This window comes from Ornithorhynchus anatinus, chromosome 19 (assembly GCF_004115215.2).
Source record: "Ornithorhynchus anatinus isolate Pmale09 chromosome 19, mOrnAna1.pri.v4, whole genome shotgun sequence".
Lineage (NCBI taxonomy): Eukaryota > Metazoa > Chordata > Mammalia > Monotremata > Ornithorhynchidae > Ornithorhynchus > Ornithorhynchus anatinus.
The window spans coordinates 31,550,056-31,568,074 of record NC_041746.1 but is presented as its reverse complement, the minus strand read 5'-3'; the positions used below and the strand labels follow the sequence as shown (position 1 = coordinate 31,568,074).

Sequence of the window (18,019 nt, the reverse complement as noted above, 5' to 3'; positions counted from 1 at the left end):
AGGCCTTAGTTTCCTCATATGTAAAATGGGGATAATGTAGATTATGAGCCCCATGTGGGGTAGGGATTGGGTCCAATCTCATAGCTTTGGCTATCCCAGTACTTAGCACATATTAAGTACTTAGTACATATTATTATGATGTTCTTCCGCTCTATGCAAGACCCACAAGAATCTAAACTGTTCTCTCAGAAGAGCAGTTTGAGGAGTAGCAAAATGCAAGGATGTGTCTTATTGGTGAAGTGCTAATAAATAATGCCACAAAACCCCTGGAGTAGCAGTGTATCCTTTCAGGTAAATAGAGCTCTCATATTTATGTAAATATTGTTGTAATATTCCCCTTAGTTTCTGTTGTTTCCAAAGTACTCTTCTTTCTCTTTTTTGTTTCATTAGAATAATTCTAAATATAGCCACAAAAACAATATCCAGTTCTGGCATTATTCTGTGCATTTTTTCTTTGCATTTTATACTTCTGGTTGAAGGAACCTCAAATGGTTGAAGGAACCAGAAGCTGTTTGATCTAAGATTTCTGCCTTTATATGTGTGAATGATCTAGGAAATGGATCTGTGTTTTCAATTTATCAGAAAGCCGCCTGCAACCTTTTGAATCCACATGACCAAAGCTTATCTTCTGATTTATTTTAGCCTTTAAATAAAAGAGTTTAATGTATATTTAGTCAAGCATTACAATAGTAAGGGCTTAAGCAGATTAGAAATAAATGAATCCAATTAAAGAACAAGTCTATGAGATTTGATGTCATAGGTATCAATGAACTGTTTGCACAGCAACAGTAAAGAAACCATTAATGATTAACTATCTGGAAGTGGTTTAATCAAGGATAAATGTTATAGGACATACCCCCAAAATATTTAAATTGAATAAGCAGAGATTTGGGCATTTAAGAGAAATCATTTGCAGCTGTCATTATTTTTGGCGTGACTTTTTCTTTGAGGTCCTGGGATCAGAGCTCCTTCCCTCTGTAACATTATGTGAATGTCGGAGTTCCAAACTATTTTCACTGGGCAGTTAGAAACCTTTGGATACAGCTCTCTTGCTGGATTCAAAAGGGGTCAATCAGTCAGTAGTACTTATTTAGTGTCTATTGTGTGTATAACACTGTACTGAGCACTTGGTAGAGCACATTGTTCCTGTTGCCAGAGGATCACCTGTTGGAAATGTCTGGGAACCAGGATGAGATAATAAATAATAATGATGGTATTTGTTAAGTGCTTACTATGTGTCAAGCTCTGTTCTAAGCCCTGGGTTAGATACAAGCTAAATAGGTTGGACACAATCCCCCTTCCACATGTGGCTCACAGTCTGAATCCCCATTTTACAGATGAGGTAACTGAGGCTCAGAGAAGTGAAGTGACGTGCTCAAGGTCACACAGCACATAAGTGGAGGAGCCAAGATTAGAACCCAGTTCCTTCTAACTTCCAGGCCCATGCTCTATCTACTAGGCCATCCTGGTTCAATGCCCAACTTGCACAGAGATCCCCCGACTTTTCTTCTGATTTAAGGATATCTAATTCAGCCTCCTTAGACTCTGTCTTCATTAGAGTCATCAACTTCATGAAAAATGGTGACTTATCACCACCTACCTTCCCTTGTAATTGAGTTGAGAGAAGAGAGGGGCAGAGATAACATGGGTAAATAAAAATCACCAGATCATCCACTAAACTCAATTACCCTTTGGAAGCAGCATGGCCTAGTGGAAAAAAGCCCTGGCCTAGGAGTCAGAGGTCCTGGGTTCTAATCCCAGTTCCTCCACTTATGCAGTATGACCTTGGTCAAGTCACTTTGCTTCTCTGTGCCTCAGTGCTCGGCATTTGGAAAGCTCTTTACAAGGTCCACAATTATTATTATTAACCCAATAATTTCCATTTATTTTTCTATCAAACTTCTTTTCAGAGCTGCTATCAAGGAGAAACTTTGATTTTTCACTTACCAACTCTTCTTATCTTCCTTCTTAGGGAGAAGAAGGAGAGTTTGAGGTTTCCATGATCAGACTCTCCTCCTATTAGCTTCTTTTGAGTTTCCACGATCAATGAAAGGGCCCTGTGGCGGGAAGAGACTATAAAGGGATTGGATAATTCACTAACCAGAAATATCAAAAATGGACTGCCCTTATGCTTTAGATTAAGCCTTGAGAACAAATGAAGTATGTGAGATGCAGAGAATAAAAATATGCCTGTTAAATTTCAGATTCATTTCATTTGTATAATGGTGGCCTGAGACAAAAAGGTGAAAACCTTTAGCTTCTTTTTATTTGAAAGTAAGAATTGGAAGCAATTTTCTAAGGAGATGTGTGGGAGCCTTTGTAAAATTGGTGAGACGGCTGAAGAGTCAGGTTCAACTGAAAGTTATAAAATGGTTCAAGCCTAGGGATTGTAGGGGATGGTAATCAACATCATTTTAATAAAATCAGTACTAATTTGAGCATTGGTTTAAGGCTGAGCACTGTTGAAGATGCTGAGAAAAATGACAATTGAAGAAGTGTGGCCTACTGGAAAGAGTCAGAGAACCTAGGTTCTAATCTCAGCTCTGCCGCATGCCTGCTGCATGACCTTGGGCAAGTCACTTAACTTCTCTGTGCCTCAGTTACCTCATCTGTAAAATGGGGATTAAGACTGTGAGCCTCAGGTGGGACAACCTGATTACCCTGTTTCTATCCCAGTGCTTAGAACAATGCTTGGCACACAGCGCTTAACAAATACCAACATTATTATTATTATTATTATCTGTGAAATGGGGATTTTATCCTCTTATCTCCAGTATACTGTGAGTCTCATGTGGGACAAGTCTGTATCCAACTTGATTATCTTGTATCTACCCCAAAGCATAGTACAGTGCCTGGCACATAGTGTGTAACAGGTTCCAGAAAAAAAGTAAAGATTCAAAGACCCTGCCCTTGAGAAACTTAAAATCCAGTGGAGAAGATAGACACAAAAGCATCAAACATGCAATTAGGAATCAGGAGATCTGGGCTCTAGTCCCAGGGCTGCTGTTGGTCCACTGGAAATGGCATTGCTCTGGGAATCAGGAGACCTGGGTTCTAGTCCTAAGTTCTTCCTGTAGATGAAGACTACACCTATCTTTGGTTTACTCAATCAGTGGTATTTATTGAGTGCGTACTGTGTGGCGAGCACTGTACTAAGCACTTGGGAAAGTACAATAAAATAGAGTTGGTAAATGCAATCCCTGCCCACAAGGAACTTAGGGTCTAGTGGCTCATTAATAATAATAACAATAATAATAATGATGGTATTTGTTAAGCACTTACTATGTGCCAAGCAGTTTTCTAAGCACCGGGGTAGATACAAGGTAATCTGGTTGTCCCACTTGGGGCTCACAGTCTTAATCCCCGTTTTACAGATGAGGTAACTAAGGCACGGAGAAGTTAAGTGACATGCCAAAGTCACACAGCTGTTAAATGGCAGATCGGGGATTAGAACCCATGACCTCCGACTCCCTAGTCCATGCTCTTTCCACTAAGCCACAGTGCTTCTCTGTGCCCTCATTACCCTCTGTGCCTTAGCAGAAAGACAGTGGCCAGGGGTGAGAAAATACAAGTGGCACTGTTCATGCCACGAGCACTATGATCAGTTCCTTTGTGCAGGTTCTTGGTCTTGAAGTCTCAAGACTGAGGTTCATCCAATCTTTCCTAAATGGAGAATCCTCACTATAAGAAAAGCTAACCTAGTAAGTAAAATTCATTTTCAGAGTTCCTGCCTTGGACCACAATTTGTTTGCTTCAAAAATTCTCCCTTGAAATGGAAATGTAATCATAGTCTTGGTATCCCTCATAGCCACTTCATGGTGCCATGTGACTTTTTATTTTTGGGGGGCTCAAACCAATGATTGAAGCCAGAAATGCCACAACCAATTGGATCGTGGCAGTAAGAGGTGGGTGAAGAGGAATGGCCTCTAGAAAGGCAGTCATTAGATTTTTAAGGGCTTTGAGGGCAGGGAACATGCATCTTCTGTTGTATTTCCCCGTCATTTAGTACAGTGCCCAGCGCTCAGGGGACTCTCAATAAATATCACTGACTGAGAGGTAGTGTTTATGCAAACAATGCATATTGTGGAACTAGAAAAAGTACCAAGAATGGTGAGAACCTCAAGGGAGAAACACAAATTCAATAGTTTAGTGACACCTTTACATATAAGGGCATCTTGGAGTACTTTTTCTCCTTAATCTGCCAGTTTCTGTTAGGAAATCCTACTACTTTGCTCCACCTCTGGACTCTGAATGATCTTGGCAATGAAATATCAAGGTAGTCTCCCTCTTGCTCTGAAGTTGGAGCTGTGGTAGATAGGGGCTGAGTTACAGGTAAAGGCAGGTCATAGGCAGTCTGTAAGAGGGACTAGAGAGTCCATTAAAAAAGTTTAGTCTTGGTGCTCATCTCCACCTAATCTGATCACTGCTTAATGCAGACCTCTGCTTATTTTAATCAACACTTTTTGAACCAAATCAGTTCTATGGGTTTGTTTCCACGTTTTCCTTACTAATTTGATCACCTTCAGCTGTTAAAAAAAATGAATAACTCAATCAGGCATTCTGGAAACATTCGTTAAAGATTGAAACCTATCACAGCAGGTAGAGGAGGCTAGGATTCTGCCAGGTGTAGGCAAAAAAAAACTATCATTAGAGAAGGAGATCAAAGGAAAATGAAATAGAAAATGATGCAAGATATTGGACGATGGACAGCTCAAGAGTCTAATCATTTCGTATTAACTAAATCCAGCAGGTGGCAATACCTTATAATTCTTAGTGACTATTTGAAGGCCAGAGATGTGATCTTTGCTCTTCTTTGGAATCAGCAGGTCAGGATTCACAATTGAAGATCTGATGGGGATGCTATTCATGGATAGCTTCTTGGCCAAAAGTGATATTTAGAGGGCAGAGTTCTTTCATAGCAGCTGAAAGAGGGAACCTCACTGTTATGCCAATGGAAGATGGAGGTGAGGGGATGCCTGTGACATAATGGCAAAAATAACCTATTTCTGCTGGGATGAAGAATATCAGGACTCTTCTAATGTTTAGAGTGGCCTCAAGGGCCCTTTAGGCAAATTGCATGATTTCTCCTGGTCCAGCTTCAAATGAGAGATTCCCAGTGTGGTTGAAACTGACAACCTGAAAACTCCAGTGATTGCAAGATCTTTCAAACCACCTTGTTGTTAGGTCTGGATAACTCCTCTGGAGGGGATGTTGCAAAACAGATATTTTCTGCTCACAAGGAGCTTACTCTCTAGTAGGGGAGATAGTGATAAAAATAGAAGAATTAGAATAAATAAATAATTGAGAATGTATTAGATCAGTATAAAGAAGTTAATAAGAGATGGTTGATGGATTTATACAATTTGGAGTTCTAGCAATTGTTTGGGAAGGTGGGATTTCTGGAGGGTTTTAAATATGGGGAGAGTTGTGTTCTCTTGGATTTGTGGAATAATTTATCAAATGCCCTGTGGAACAAGCTGTGAAATCCACCGAAACCTGGAGTGTTTCCCCAGGGGGAGCCCAGACCCTCCCTCCCGCTCACCCTAGAACCATTGTGTTTCTCTCCCAGGTCCCTTTAAAAATGGGAGCTGCTTCTGAATCACAGGACTTGGTGCCTGGTGCTGATTTGGAGGGAGGCTGGACATTTAATATAAACAGAGCAAACACAATCGCATCCTGTGTCATATCCATCCTGGGTAGGGGACAGACTAGCTGAAAACCAGACCATTTGCCGACGTGAGCAATGAGCAAAGATGGGGTGACTGTACTTCACTGTGTTTATCCTCATTTGTTTTATTTTTTCTTAGACTTTGGCAACCCAGCAAGTGTACTTCTGCATGAATGCTGGAAAATTCCTTTTTAAAAAAACATCCTGAACTCTTTATTGATTGAAACTAAAATACATTTTTTTGACCTGAATTATCCATATTATTTGGCTAAAAATATTGAAAATAAGTATCTTGGAAAACTAAAAAAGAACAAAAAGGAGGTGCAGCATTATTTATGTCCATAAAGGCTTGGGAATATACATTATTTGTGATAGTAATAGAGTGTATCATAGCTTCCACTAGCTTTGGATAATTTATTTATATAAAATAAGTCTTCTACACAGGCAGGGCAGAATTTTTGCCAAATACCTTTTGCATTTGTGTAGTGCATTAAAATAAAAATATGTTCCATTCATTGCCCATGTTTCAGTAACAGGATTTGAAGAACTCTGTTGGTATATATTATTACAGGTTTGCAGCTGATACTTCAGATTCCTTGGAGACTAAATTGGTAGCCTGTCTCTTTCCTTGCATACAAATGTTTCTAGCTGCTAAAGTTGATATTTGAGGAAGCAGCTTCTGTGAAGGGAGTACTTGTACCTTGCCATTCATTAGTTACAAGCTGGAAAGAGTTCAGGTTTGTTTCAAACATAAGGGTGCTATAATTAGAGAAACTCAGGTTTTACAGTGACTCTTTTACTGCCTACTATATGCCTCTTGTCTACAGCTTCAGCAGAACTATTTCACTTAAGTAGGAAATCTGCTTTTATGTCAGGTTTATACTTTCCTGGATATTCATATTACAAGAGTATTTGTCTGCTGTAATTTGGTGTATTGGAATGAATTAACTTGTTCATTTAGCAAGTTTATGTGCCTACCAGTTCCCAGATTAGGTATTTAATCCTTTTGGACATAGACATTTTGGATCAATTATGTTTTTCTTATTTAGTAGCTAGACTGTAAGCTTCTTGAGGACTTCTAACTCTACTGTCCTCTCTCAAGAGCTAGATACGGGACTCTGCCCACAGTAGGTATTCAGCAAACACTATTAAATGATTCATGCTTGAGCGAGTTGATTTACAGCAGTAGACAAACAACAGCAACAGTGGGCCCCGAGAAGCAGTGTGGTCTAGTGGATAGAATAGTCAGAAGGACCTGGGTTCTAATCCCGGCTCCTCCACTTGCCTGTTGTCACCCTAGGCAAGTCACTAAACTTCTTGGTGCCTCAGTTACCTCATCTGTAAAATATGGGCATTAAGACTGTGAGCTCCATATGGGACAAGGACTGTGTCCATCCTGATTAACTAACATCTACTCCAGCATTTATAGTCAACTGAGAGAAATAGTTAAAAGAACCTTAAACAATCTGAAGATCGTTATCACTTGCTTGGTAGAGTGAAGTTCTAAGCTAGGGTTTTCACTACAATAGTATGCCTTCTTCTTAGACAGCTTTATCAATATATTGATGCCTTTTTCTGTAACTCCAGTGAGGTTCACTTTGTTTTTTTTCCAGGTTTTATGGGCACAGCCCTCTAGAAGGCATCCTGGTCTAGTGGGAAGAGCATAGGCCTAGGAGTAGTAAGATCTCAACTCTAGATCCAGCCCAGCTGCTAGCCTGCTGTGTGATTCTGGGCAAGTAACTTAACCTTTCTGGACCTCAGCTTTCCTCACCTGTAAAGTGGTGATAATAATTCTTGTCCTTCCCTAACCTACATCAAAGGGTGTTGTGATTAAATGAGATGAGTAGTGTGAAAGTGCTTTAGGAAATCCAAGTGCTCTGTAAATCCAAGAACATAAGGGCTGGTTTTCTGTTGGGTAGCAAAATGTACTGCTCTCTCAAAGAATGTGACTGAGGATTGCTTGCAGAGAGGCCAAGAGCAATGGTCTGATATATATTTTCTCTTGGAAATTTGTAATAAATACTGAAAAAGCATTTGGTTTGACCAAAAGAAGAAGCAGTGTGGCCAAAAGAAGCAGTGTGGCTTAGTCGAAAGAGAACGAAAGAGAACGAGAAAGAGAAGATTATGAGCCTCATGTAGGACAGGGACTGTGCCCAATCTCATTATCTTGTATTTACCCCAGTGCTTAGTATAGTGCCTGGCACATAATAAGCACTTAACAAATACTTTAAAAAATAAGGAGAGGCTTATATAGAGAGAGATTGCATTGTGATGTAACTGATTTTCAAATCACACACAAAGAAAGGTTGATACAGGGTGGAATGACTTTAATGGAGAAATAATAAGATCCCAGGTGCCAAATGAGTATTGAATAGTCGTGAGTACAGAGACTGCATTAAACTGAGGGATCAAGTCTCTCTAGTCTATGTTTCTACAGTATACTTCAGAACTGTTTTGTCCACTGGACTGTAAAAGTCTTGAGGAAGGAGATCACGTCTACTATCTTTATGGTACTCTCCTGAATGTCTGAAAAGAGTAGGTGCTGGATAAATGCTGTTGATTGATATTTTTTTCCTTAGTTTTAAATTAATAATGGCATTTAAGTGCTTGCTGTACACCAAACACTGTGCTAAGGCTTGCGGGAAATAGAAAATAATCAGATCAGCCACAGTCGAAATTGTTTCTGTCTTGTCTAGAAATGCCCTGGTTTGATTCATCTATGGTGAGAATTAAGGGCTGTGATTCTTGCCTCTTTGCAGAGACACAGAGTACAAAGGGCTGCAGCTTTCGCTGGATCAAGTCACCGCTTCCAAGCCATCATTCTCCTACACCAGCTCAACTCCCACCATAACTGACAGCCGGAAGGGAAGCAAAGCCCGCCTCTCCAGCACCAAGTCCAAATCCAGGACATCACCATATCCTCAGGTAAAGTCTTGAGAGCTGTCAATTTGCTCCTCAGCCATTTCTGTCACACACCTTGATGTAGAGTCACTTTATGGGTGCTCATAGATACAACCACGTAAGATAGCAAGACAGGAGGCGGTAGTGTTAGGGAAATTTTGGATGAAAAATTCAATCATAAGATCAAAAACTGAGGGAAGAAGGAAAATGAAGAGGAAGAGGCCAGGGAACTCTGTGATTTGAAGAGAGATGGAGTGTCTATGAGGAAGATACTGGAAGGTACTGGAAGATTTTTTTCAGATGCTGGGAAGTTCTTTGCTCAGATTTGGCCAGGTGTGCGATAGAAATTAAGAGGGACTTTAGCATTACAGACCAAAAATAGAAAAGTTAATCCACTTTTCAGCGAGACAGGAATGCAAGTCTCAACTCCTGCAGCATGTGGTAGTAGTAGTAATAATAAAAGCATTTAGTAAGCACCCACTAGTGTAATGAGCACTTGGGAAGTACAAAACAAGCAAAAGGCAAATCCCCTGTAGAGAGGAAAGTAGCACTCTAAGGGTGAGGGGAGTGCTGAGAAAAATATTTACTGAGTAATGAAAATAGATAATTGGATGTACAGTTGAATAATTGGGTATACATAAATGCCAACAGTGGGTATAAATAAGAACGTATATGCTAGTGTTGGCTGCTGGGTTTATTTGTCTTGGGTTGCTGGGAATTAATTGGGGAAGACATGCTGGAGGAAGTGAAAGTCTTTTCAGGAGGACTTTGAATATAGAGAGGGCTTTGGGCTGTTATATTTGGGGAGGAAGGAAGGGACTTCTAAACCCAGGGAACAGCATCAGTGAGGAGCCACAGATAGGAGAATCAAGAGAAGCAGCATGGCTTAGTGGAAAGAGCATGGGCTTGGGAGTCAGAGGATGTGAGTTCTAATCCTGGCTCTGCCACTTGTCTGCTGTGTGACTTTGGGCAAGTCACTTAACTTCTCTGTGCCTCAGTGACCTCATCTGTAAAATGGGGATTAAGACTGTGAGCCCCCTGTGGGACAACCTGATTATCTTGTGTCTACCCTAGTGCTTAGAACAGTGCTCAGCACATAGTAAATGCTTAACAAATACCATTATTATTATTATTATTAAGAGAGAGATTCAGTTAGAAGGTTGGCTGGCTTGGGAGGAATGAAGAGAGTGAGTTGGAGAGTAGCAGACCGACTTGTAAGGTTGGGTGAGTTGGTTGAAGCTGATTAATCAATCAATCAATGGCATTGTTGAGTGCTTAGTCTGTGCAGAGAAGAGAACACTGTGGTTGGTAGATATGATCCCTACCCATGAGGAGCTTACCATCCAGCCAATAGTGAGGAGTTTTTAGTGACTGTGGAGAGACACAGGGAGCCAGTGGGTGGGGGGTGTCCGGGGTGAGGGAGGGGCGGTGTGTGTGCTTGTGTGTGGGTGGGTGGGGCAAAGGTAAATGCCTGTAAAATGTCTGTAGAAATATGTATTTTTTGCATTTACTCAGATGATTCACCCTATGTTCCCAGATCTATCCAAAGCTTTGGAGCCAGTTTCCACTGAGAGAGCTTAATGGACCTCATTTCTAGTCTTGTAGCTGAGCTGCTAGACTTTTTCAAGGGAAAATAACTGAGCCTTTCTAAAACGATCATAATAATAATAGTATTTGTTAGCACTTAGGATATGCCAAGAACTGTACTAAGCACTGGGATACATACAAGATAACCAGATTGGACACAGTCCATGATCTTTTCCCTTCAGATGCCTAAGGCACCCAGTGCCTATCGCATAGTTTCTGCTTCTGCTCTACTGAATCTCAGCTGTTTCTTATGCCTTGCCTTTATCTCACTGGTTATTTGTTCTTCCAGTTGCTTGACAGGGTGTACAACAGCTTGGCTGCTGATCTATGGGTAGGAGAATTAGTCTCATTAGTGATTTAAAATTTTTCATGCATATTTACAAAAGAGTCCTTCTGGACAAGACTCAAAAACATAGTCACTGGATCTGGAAGGGTGCCAAATTGAAATTGGTGTTTTGGCTACTACCAGGCAGTCTGATTTGAACAGGAGAGGCAGTCAGTGCTGGCACATCAGCACCGAGTGTACTGTCGGACAATTTGTTTGCAGAAGGAAACACCCTTCATGCTACCCCTTGGTGTGTCCATCTCCTTAGAAGTGATTTTTCCTTACTTTACACTATCGTCCTCTAATGAACAGTTCAATCAACTTACCACTTCTGGGCATTTCCCAGGACCATAGGGGTTGAAATGAAGCCTCTTGCTTTAAATAGTCTTGGAAAAATTGTTCTGAAAAGCACCACGGATCATTTTTAATCACTTTATTGTCAGTTGTGATCTGGAGCCTCCTACCTCCTTCCACCTCATTGCTCTTGCTTTTTCTGGAGTATGGGTCTGCAGTTAGAGGGGAGCTTGGAAAGATAATCCACCCTAGTGCAGATAAGGTTTATTTTGTGGGGCTTGTTTTCTAACTTCTCCTATTGGAGAAAAATTGTTTTCTGATGCATGTGGCCATTTGTCAATCTAATTACTGGCATAGCAAATCCTTGACTTCATGCTATTGATCCAAGCAGATTCTTGCTCCTCATGCTACAGTTCTCATTTAAGAACTCTTGTGTTGCCATAAAAACATGGAGAGTGATCAACACACACACACACACACACACACACATACACACACTTTTTTATTAGGGAATTTTTGGGCTATTTCACTGCCCCCCTCCTTCTCTGATCATCAATAACCAATACAGCTTTTCCTTTTGAAACAAGAAACCATTTCTTCTTTGCAATTTGAGCAGGGTTTAATTGCTAGGCATTAATATGCAACAGTGCTCGTGGCCATGGTTCCCAACCTTCTAATTTAAGCCATTCCTCAAAAGCCTTTTTCATTTTCGGCAGCAGCAGTCAGACTGCTTTGGTTCATGGGGGGGGGGGGGGTCTGAGAATTTCCCTGCAAATGAATAAACTAGATCTCATTTTCTCATCTTTACAGAAGTCATTCCTTCCTCCTGCAGAGCTGTTGCTGGGGTAGAGCTAGCTGAGCTCTGTATCCTAGCATTTGTGGCGGGGGATGTGGTTTCATGTATAAACACGCTCTGAGCCTTGAACCATTATTACATGCCGCTGTCAGAAACCTTGATCCTAGAAGCCTCTCCTCTCCTGACTGTCTGAGTAGGTAGAAACTGACTGCATCAGGGGTTTGTCTTTTTGCAAGTGGTCTCTCTGCTCCTCTTTCAGTATCACAAATGAATACACTTAGAATACCAAGGGTTGCAGTAATAATAATAATGATATAAATCATGGCATTTATTAAACTCTTACTCTGGACTGAGTACTGTGCTGAGCACTGGGGTGGATATATGGTCATTAGATTCTTGTGACACTTTGAGTTAAGGAAAATTCATGCTTAGTATAAGCTCCTTGAGGGCAGAGATTGGACCAACCCGCTCTATTGTACTCTACCAAGCATTTAGCACAGTGCTCTGTGCTCAGTAAATTCCATTGATTAATCGATTGGTGTCCGACTGTGCGAATGCTTACAAGCTGTTTCTTCTGACGCTGTGGGGCTCCACAACTAAACAGTTTCCCATCAATAATGATAAACATTCTCTAACTCCCTAACGTTGATGTAGCTAAACGTGATGTAATGAAAGCATACATGATCGCAGATCTAAGTGCATTAACTTTCTGATCCTGAAGAGTGCTTTTCAACTGGTTGCCACATACAGCCCCCTGCTGGGCCATGAACATTTTGGAATGTAATGAGACAAAAGTTCCTCAGCTGCCCAACTCACATGGAAAAGCTTCTCTAAGAAGATGTTTACAGGATTTGTGCTTGCTTTGGCTGTAGGAAAAAAAAGGATCAATCAAACCAAAGGCAATGAATCCCTTGAACTGAGGGCATCCTCTAGTCAGAGTCAGGCAGAACCTAGAGGATCTCAGATCCAACCTAAAGGTGAAGCACACTTAAAGGTGTGCCACACCAAGGTGACACCATTGGTTTTAAAGCGCTCGATCAGCTCACCCATCTCCCACCTATCCTCATTGATCTACTACAGCCCAGGCTGCACACTTCACTCCTTTAGTATCAGCTTATTCACTGTGCCTTCATCTCATCTATCTTGCCTCTGAGCCCTTTCCCACATTATCCCCCTAGCATGGAACTGCCTTCCCTTCCATATATGCCAGGCCACCACTCTCTCCACCTTCAAAGCCTTGTTAAGGTCACATCTCCTCCAAGAGGTCTTTTCCCACTAAGCCCTGTTTTCCCCTGCTCCCTCACCCTTCAGCTTCATCTATGTACTTGGGTCTTTGTCCTCTGGGCAATTGATATTTGCCCCACCCTCAATCCCACAGCACTTATGTCCATAGCAATAAATTATATATTATAAATGATTTATGATAATGTCGGTCTTCCCCTCTATACTGTAAGCTTATTGTGAACAGGGAATGTGTCTACCGACAATGTTGTCGTGTTCTTTCCCAAGTGTTTAGTACAGTGCTCTGCCTGCAGTGAACACTCAATGCTATTGATGATTGATTGATTGGTATTTGTTAAGCACTTACTGTGTCCAGACACTGTACTAAACTCTGGGGTAGATACAAGGTAATTGGGTCAGACACAGTCCCTGTCCCACAAACTTCACCCCCATTTTACAGATGAGGTAATTGAGGTCCAAAGAAGCAGAATATAGCAGATAAGTGGTGGAGTTGGGATTAGAACCCATGTCCTCTGACTCCCAGGTGCATGGTCTTTCCACTAAGCCATGCTGATTCCTTCCCTGCCCTGGAGGGGAGGGAAAATAAAGATTTCCTGCTAGTGAAACCCTATAAGAAAATTCTTACTGTGTTACATGAGAAACAAATCTGAGCTTTGGTCCTCATTGCTGAATCCAGACCCCTTCCAGCTGCATGTCCCTAAGACACCTAGGAGATATAGAGTGTAGTTAATGTTTCTGTGAGACAAATGCCTGAACTGAATTCAAAGAGCACTTTTCTACTAGGGCGAGAAGAGGGGAAGGGAGGAGGAGATTCTAAAGGACACTGCCATTTTCAACTGTATTTCTGGTTTGCTCTAAAAACTCATATATCCTTGTTTAACACAATGTAGTCAACATTTTACAGGTAGGAGTCCTGTTAAGCCAGCTTCATTTCAGACTTTATAAATGACAAGGTTGACATGTCTGAAACAATAGTTTAAAAATGATCCAACTGTAGATGCAGTTAATGCATAGGTTGAAAGGTATTGTTAATCAGATCTCTTGCACAATTGACCCTGAAGCTGAGAAAGGGCTGCAGAGCATTTCAAACATCTTGTAGTTGGAGCTTTTATTAGACCAAGAGATTGCCTCCTGGTCATTTGTGAAGTAAGACTGGAGACTTCGGAGCAGCTCTTCTCTTATAGGAACATTTCACGTTTGAGGTTTCAGCTCAGCATGTATTGATTCATTCCATTTTCATCCTTTATTTAGTTTTCTTTGAATGATTTTTTTCTCTGAAGTTAAAACGCTAGTGGTTATGCGCAATTAACAGAACATGCTTTTGTTTATTAATAACCTTACTCAGTAAGTGTGCATTAACTAATGCCAAATTACTATGCTGTGTGAATTTTTTGTTGCTGCCTTTTCTTAAATGGATCATTGAGTTAGGTATGGGACAGATGACATTCATGGAGACAATTTCTCTACTGTGAACACCACCTTCTAACTCTACAAACCCCTGACACAACTAATTGGAGAGTAGCCACATTCTTATCCCCCATTTCTCCATTAAATCGTTTTTATCTCCTTGGCAAAAGGAGCTCTGAGCCAAGCTTCTTTGCAAGGAATAATATTGTTTATATTTTGTAAAGAACAAGGCTGTAGTGGTCTACTAAACACACAGTCTATCAGCAAGGGGCTTAAAAAGTACATCAGAGTTCTGAGTTTTTGACTTGTATTTTCAGGGCATCTTTAGTTGAATCTGAATACTACATGTGAAACAGATACCCAAGCTACACATGTCTCTTGCTCAAAACTGCTTCCCATAGTTCATTCCCAAGAATAGAGTAGCCATGGTATTTACTGAGCATCCACTAGGTGTAGTGCACTGTATTAGACACTTGAGAAAGTCCCACATAAGCACAAAGCACATTCCCTGCCCCCACAAGGAGCTTACACAAATTGCCATTTTCCTTCCCTAACTGCTAAATTGGATTATTTTAGGCACATAACTTTCAGATTAGTAAAATAATAATTTAATCATCAGCATCTTTTTGAAGAACACAGAATTTTTACATTAGGTTTTCTCTTATTTTTATTTTTATCCAAATGCCTTGTGTTAGCCCAAACTCAGAGCAACCTCCCCAGTGGACTAAATGTTCAGCAAAAGCCTTTTTATAGTAAACATAACTCCTGATGGAGTGAAGAATCACCAGCAGTGGGGGTGATTTCAGTGGACAAGCGGCATTACTTTAATCTAACCCTTTCACCATCTGTTCTACTCATAAGAGTGAATGTAAAAAGATCATATTTTACATTTCAGGGATACATTAGTAAAAAGTAAGATAAAAGTGATTTAAAAGCATGCACATGTTCCAAGTGCAACACAGCCTGCATCTGTGATACTTTTTTCTCATGGTTCAGACACAAATCAAGGAGAAAGCTGTTCCCGCATGATAGAATGAAAGTTTCATGGAAAACAGGACTTTACCATAAGAGGGTCTCACCGTATATTTTACGATGAAAAAATGATAAAACCTTGAATGTGCTGCCAAGAAGGAGAGATAACTAATGTCTATTTCTGAATGTCTGGCATCTTGCCTGCTTGGGACTGTTGCCTCAGTGGAGGGAAGAATAGATAGAGGTGTCCTTCAAATTAGAAGAAAATGCCACCAGTGAACCCCTGACTGGTGGAAGGAAGGGAGAGACTAAAGGGGTGAGGTCTGAAAAGTCAGAAAGAAGAGCATCTAAAAAGTCATCTTCACCCTCTCCTCAGGAACCCCTTATCCTTTGAAGATATTCTGGGTAGCAATTTTAATTCTAAATATTCCATACTAGGTGGATCAACCAGGAGTATTCACTGAACCCACACTGTGGGCAGAGCTCTGAACTAAGCACTTGGGAGAGTTCAATAGAGTTAGTAGTCATGACTCCTTACCCCAAAGAGCTTACAATTTAGCAGGTGACAGACTGAATATGGCATTGAATGAGAGGGAGCAATCATGACAGACTGAATATGGCATTGAATGAGAGGGAGCAATCAAGATAATTTAAAAGTCATGGGCTCAAGAAATGGGAGGGATGGTGCTGGTGTCAATTATGATGGGAGAGTTAGGTGGAGGAGAGGATTTGGGAGGGAAGATGATGAGTTCAGTTTTGGGCGTCTTGTTATTGAGGGGGTGAGGGGGACATCAGTGCAAAGATGTGCTGGAAGCAGAAGGAAATGTGAATTTGCAGAGGAGAGTGGGCGGGGGTAGAAGGGTAGAATGTCACTGTTTATTGTGTATTATGCTTTCCCAAGTGCTTAGTAGAGTGCTTTGCACCTAGTAAGTGCTCAATAAATATGATTGAATGAATGAATTTAGGATTCATCTGCATAGAGGTGTTAGGAGAAATCAGAGAAGTGAATAAGCTCCCCAGTGGAGTCAGTGTAAATTGAAAAGAGAAGTGGATCCAGAACAGCACTTTATTGATTGAGTATGCACTGGTGTACAGAAGACTGTATTGAACATTTGGGAGAATGCAATAGAGTTAGGAGACATGATCCTAGTCCTCAAGGAGCTGACAGTTTAATGTAGCTTGATATTTATCTTCTTTGGCTCACTTCCTTTTCGGCTGGCAACCTGAACCATCCGGGTTTTTGTTTTGTGTTTTTTTTGTTTTTATAGGAACCTCAGAAAGGGGTGTTTGATTTTGGCAGAAAGGGAAAACAGTAGATGGAGGATGAAGTTATGGCATTGGAAATGTTTCACTTTTTTTAAATGGTATTTAAGCGTGGTTATTATGTGCCAAGCACTGTACTAAGTGGATAGATATGAGGTAATCAGACTGGACACAGTCCATGTACAATATGGGGATCACACCTTAATCCTCATTTTACAGATGACGTATCTGAGGCACAGAAGTTAAGTAACTTCTTCAAGATCACACAGCAGATGAGTGGCGGATCTGGATTAGAACCCATAGCCTTCTGATTCCCAGGCTTGTGCTCTAGGCCATGTTCTGAGAGAGAGAGAGAACCGAACAGAAAAAAAAAGTGGGAAGATTCTAAAAAAATAAGATGCTCCGAGGTGGCAGTATGGCTTGGCTTCACCCCTAGATCTGTTGAGTTCGTTGTGGGGGAGTGGGGCTCCCACCTTAATTAGGCCTGGGGCAACAGACAGCACTCATTTGAAGGCATTATCAATTAGTAGGATTTATTGAATGTCTAACATGTGCAGAGCAGCATATTGAGCTTGTAGGAGAGTACAATAGTATTAGTAGACATGATCCCTACCCTCAAGGAGTTTACAGTGTAGTGGACCATTAGGCCTTTGCTGCTAACACTGCTTCCACTTTCGGAGGTGGCAAGTCATTTAGGACATTGGGTAAGAATCAGTGATCTGTTTTATTCATGTCTTCATTTGAAAAGATGAGTAGAGTACTTTGGTTCATTCTGCTTAGAATGAGAAATGAGAGACAGGAGAAAAAAATTAGCACAATGGATCATTTCCCACCTGAAACTACTGTTTTTGGTTTAGTTCTGTGCATTTGTTTAACAGAAAGGGAAAGGTTGAGGGCAGGAGTCCTACCCCAATTCAAATTTTAGTTCCCAGTGACCTCCACCACTAGTTTCCGGGGAGTGAAGGTCAGGTGGAATGCATTCAACTGTGGGAATGATAAGAGTCTCCCAACAGGAAGGACAGAGGAGCTTTGGTCCAGAGACTTCAGGACTAATAATCAGCATAAAGGAATTGATTATAGTGCTAGAGTCCATATGCAATCTCTTGTCTCTGCTAATTGTGTTTCTACAGTCCCATGAACTTTTCAATAGGCCACAGTGCTGCTAGATCAATTCTGTCCCCTCCTAAACTTCTCAGTTGGCTAAGTTCATGGATTGCAAGCCTTCTAGATGCAAATGCAGCCCTCCATTCTCAAGGATTCCCACATGGCTATATGTTCACTTTTGTGGGGTTGAAGCTATCTGTCCACCATTAGCCTTGTCATCCTCACTCACACCAGCAGAGAAACATCTCCGTCAGTGGTATCATCTTCAAATACAATGATCCAACTATGAGTATATTGTTGGCCCATGATCTTTCAGTCTGGATCAGCGAACATTCTCATATACATTCCAGTTCTGCCATGATACGTGATTTTACTATGTGTTTTGGCTGAAGTACTGTTATTAGGAAATTAGGGATGGTTCGTCTAGCAATGTGAGAGTGTTTGGGCTCAAATGCCATGT

General features: G+C 41.0%; 1 protein-coding gene across 1 annotated transcript in view; it reads left to right on the top strand.

Moving 5' to 3' along the window:
- The window catches only part of SIM1 (SIM bHLH transcription factor 1), a 54,649-nt gene that overhangs the window by 27,243 nt on the left and 9,387 nt on the right, over positions 1-18,019 (top strand). The window contains exon 10 of the mRNA XM_001505994.3: positions 8,428-8,593. Coding sequence (XP_001506044.1) covers positions 8,428-8,593 — 166 coding nt within the window. The remainder of the gene's footprint in view (positions 1-8,427; positions 8,594-18,019) is intronic.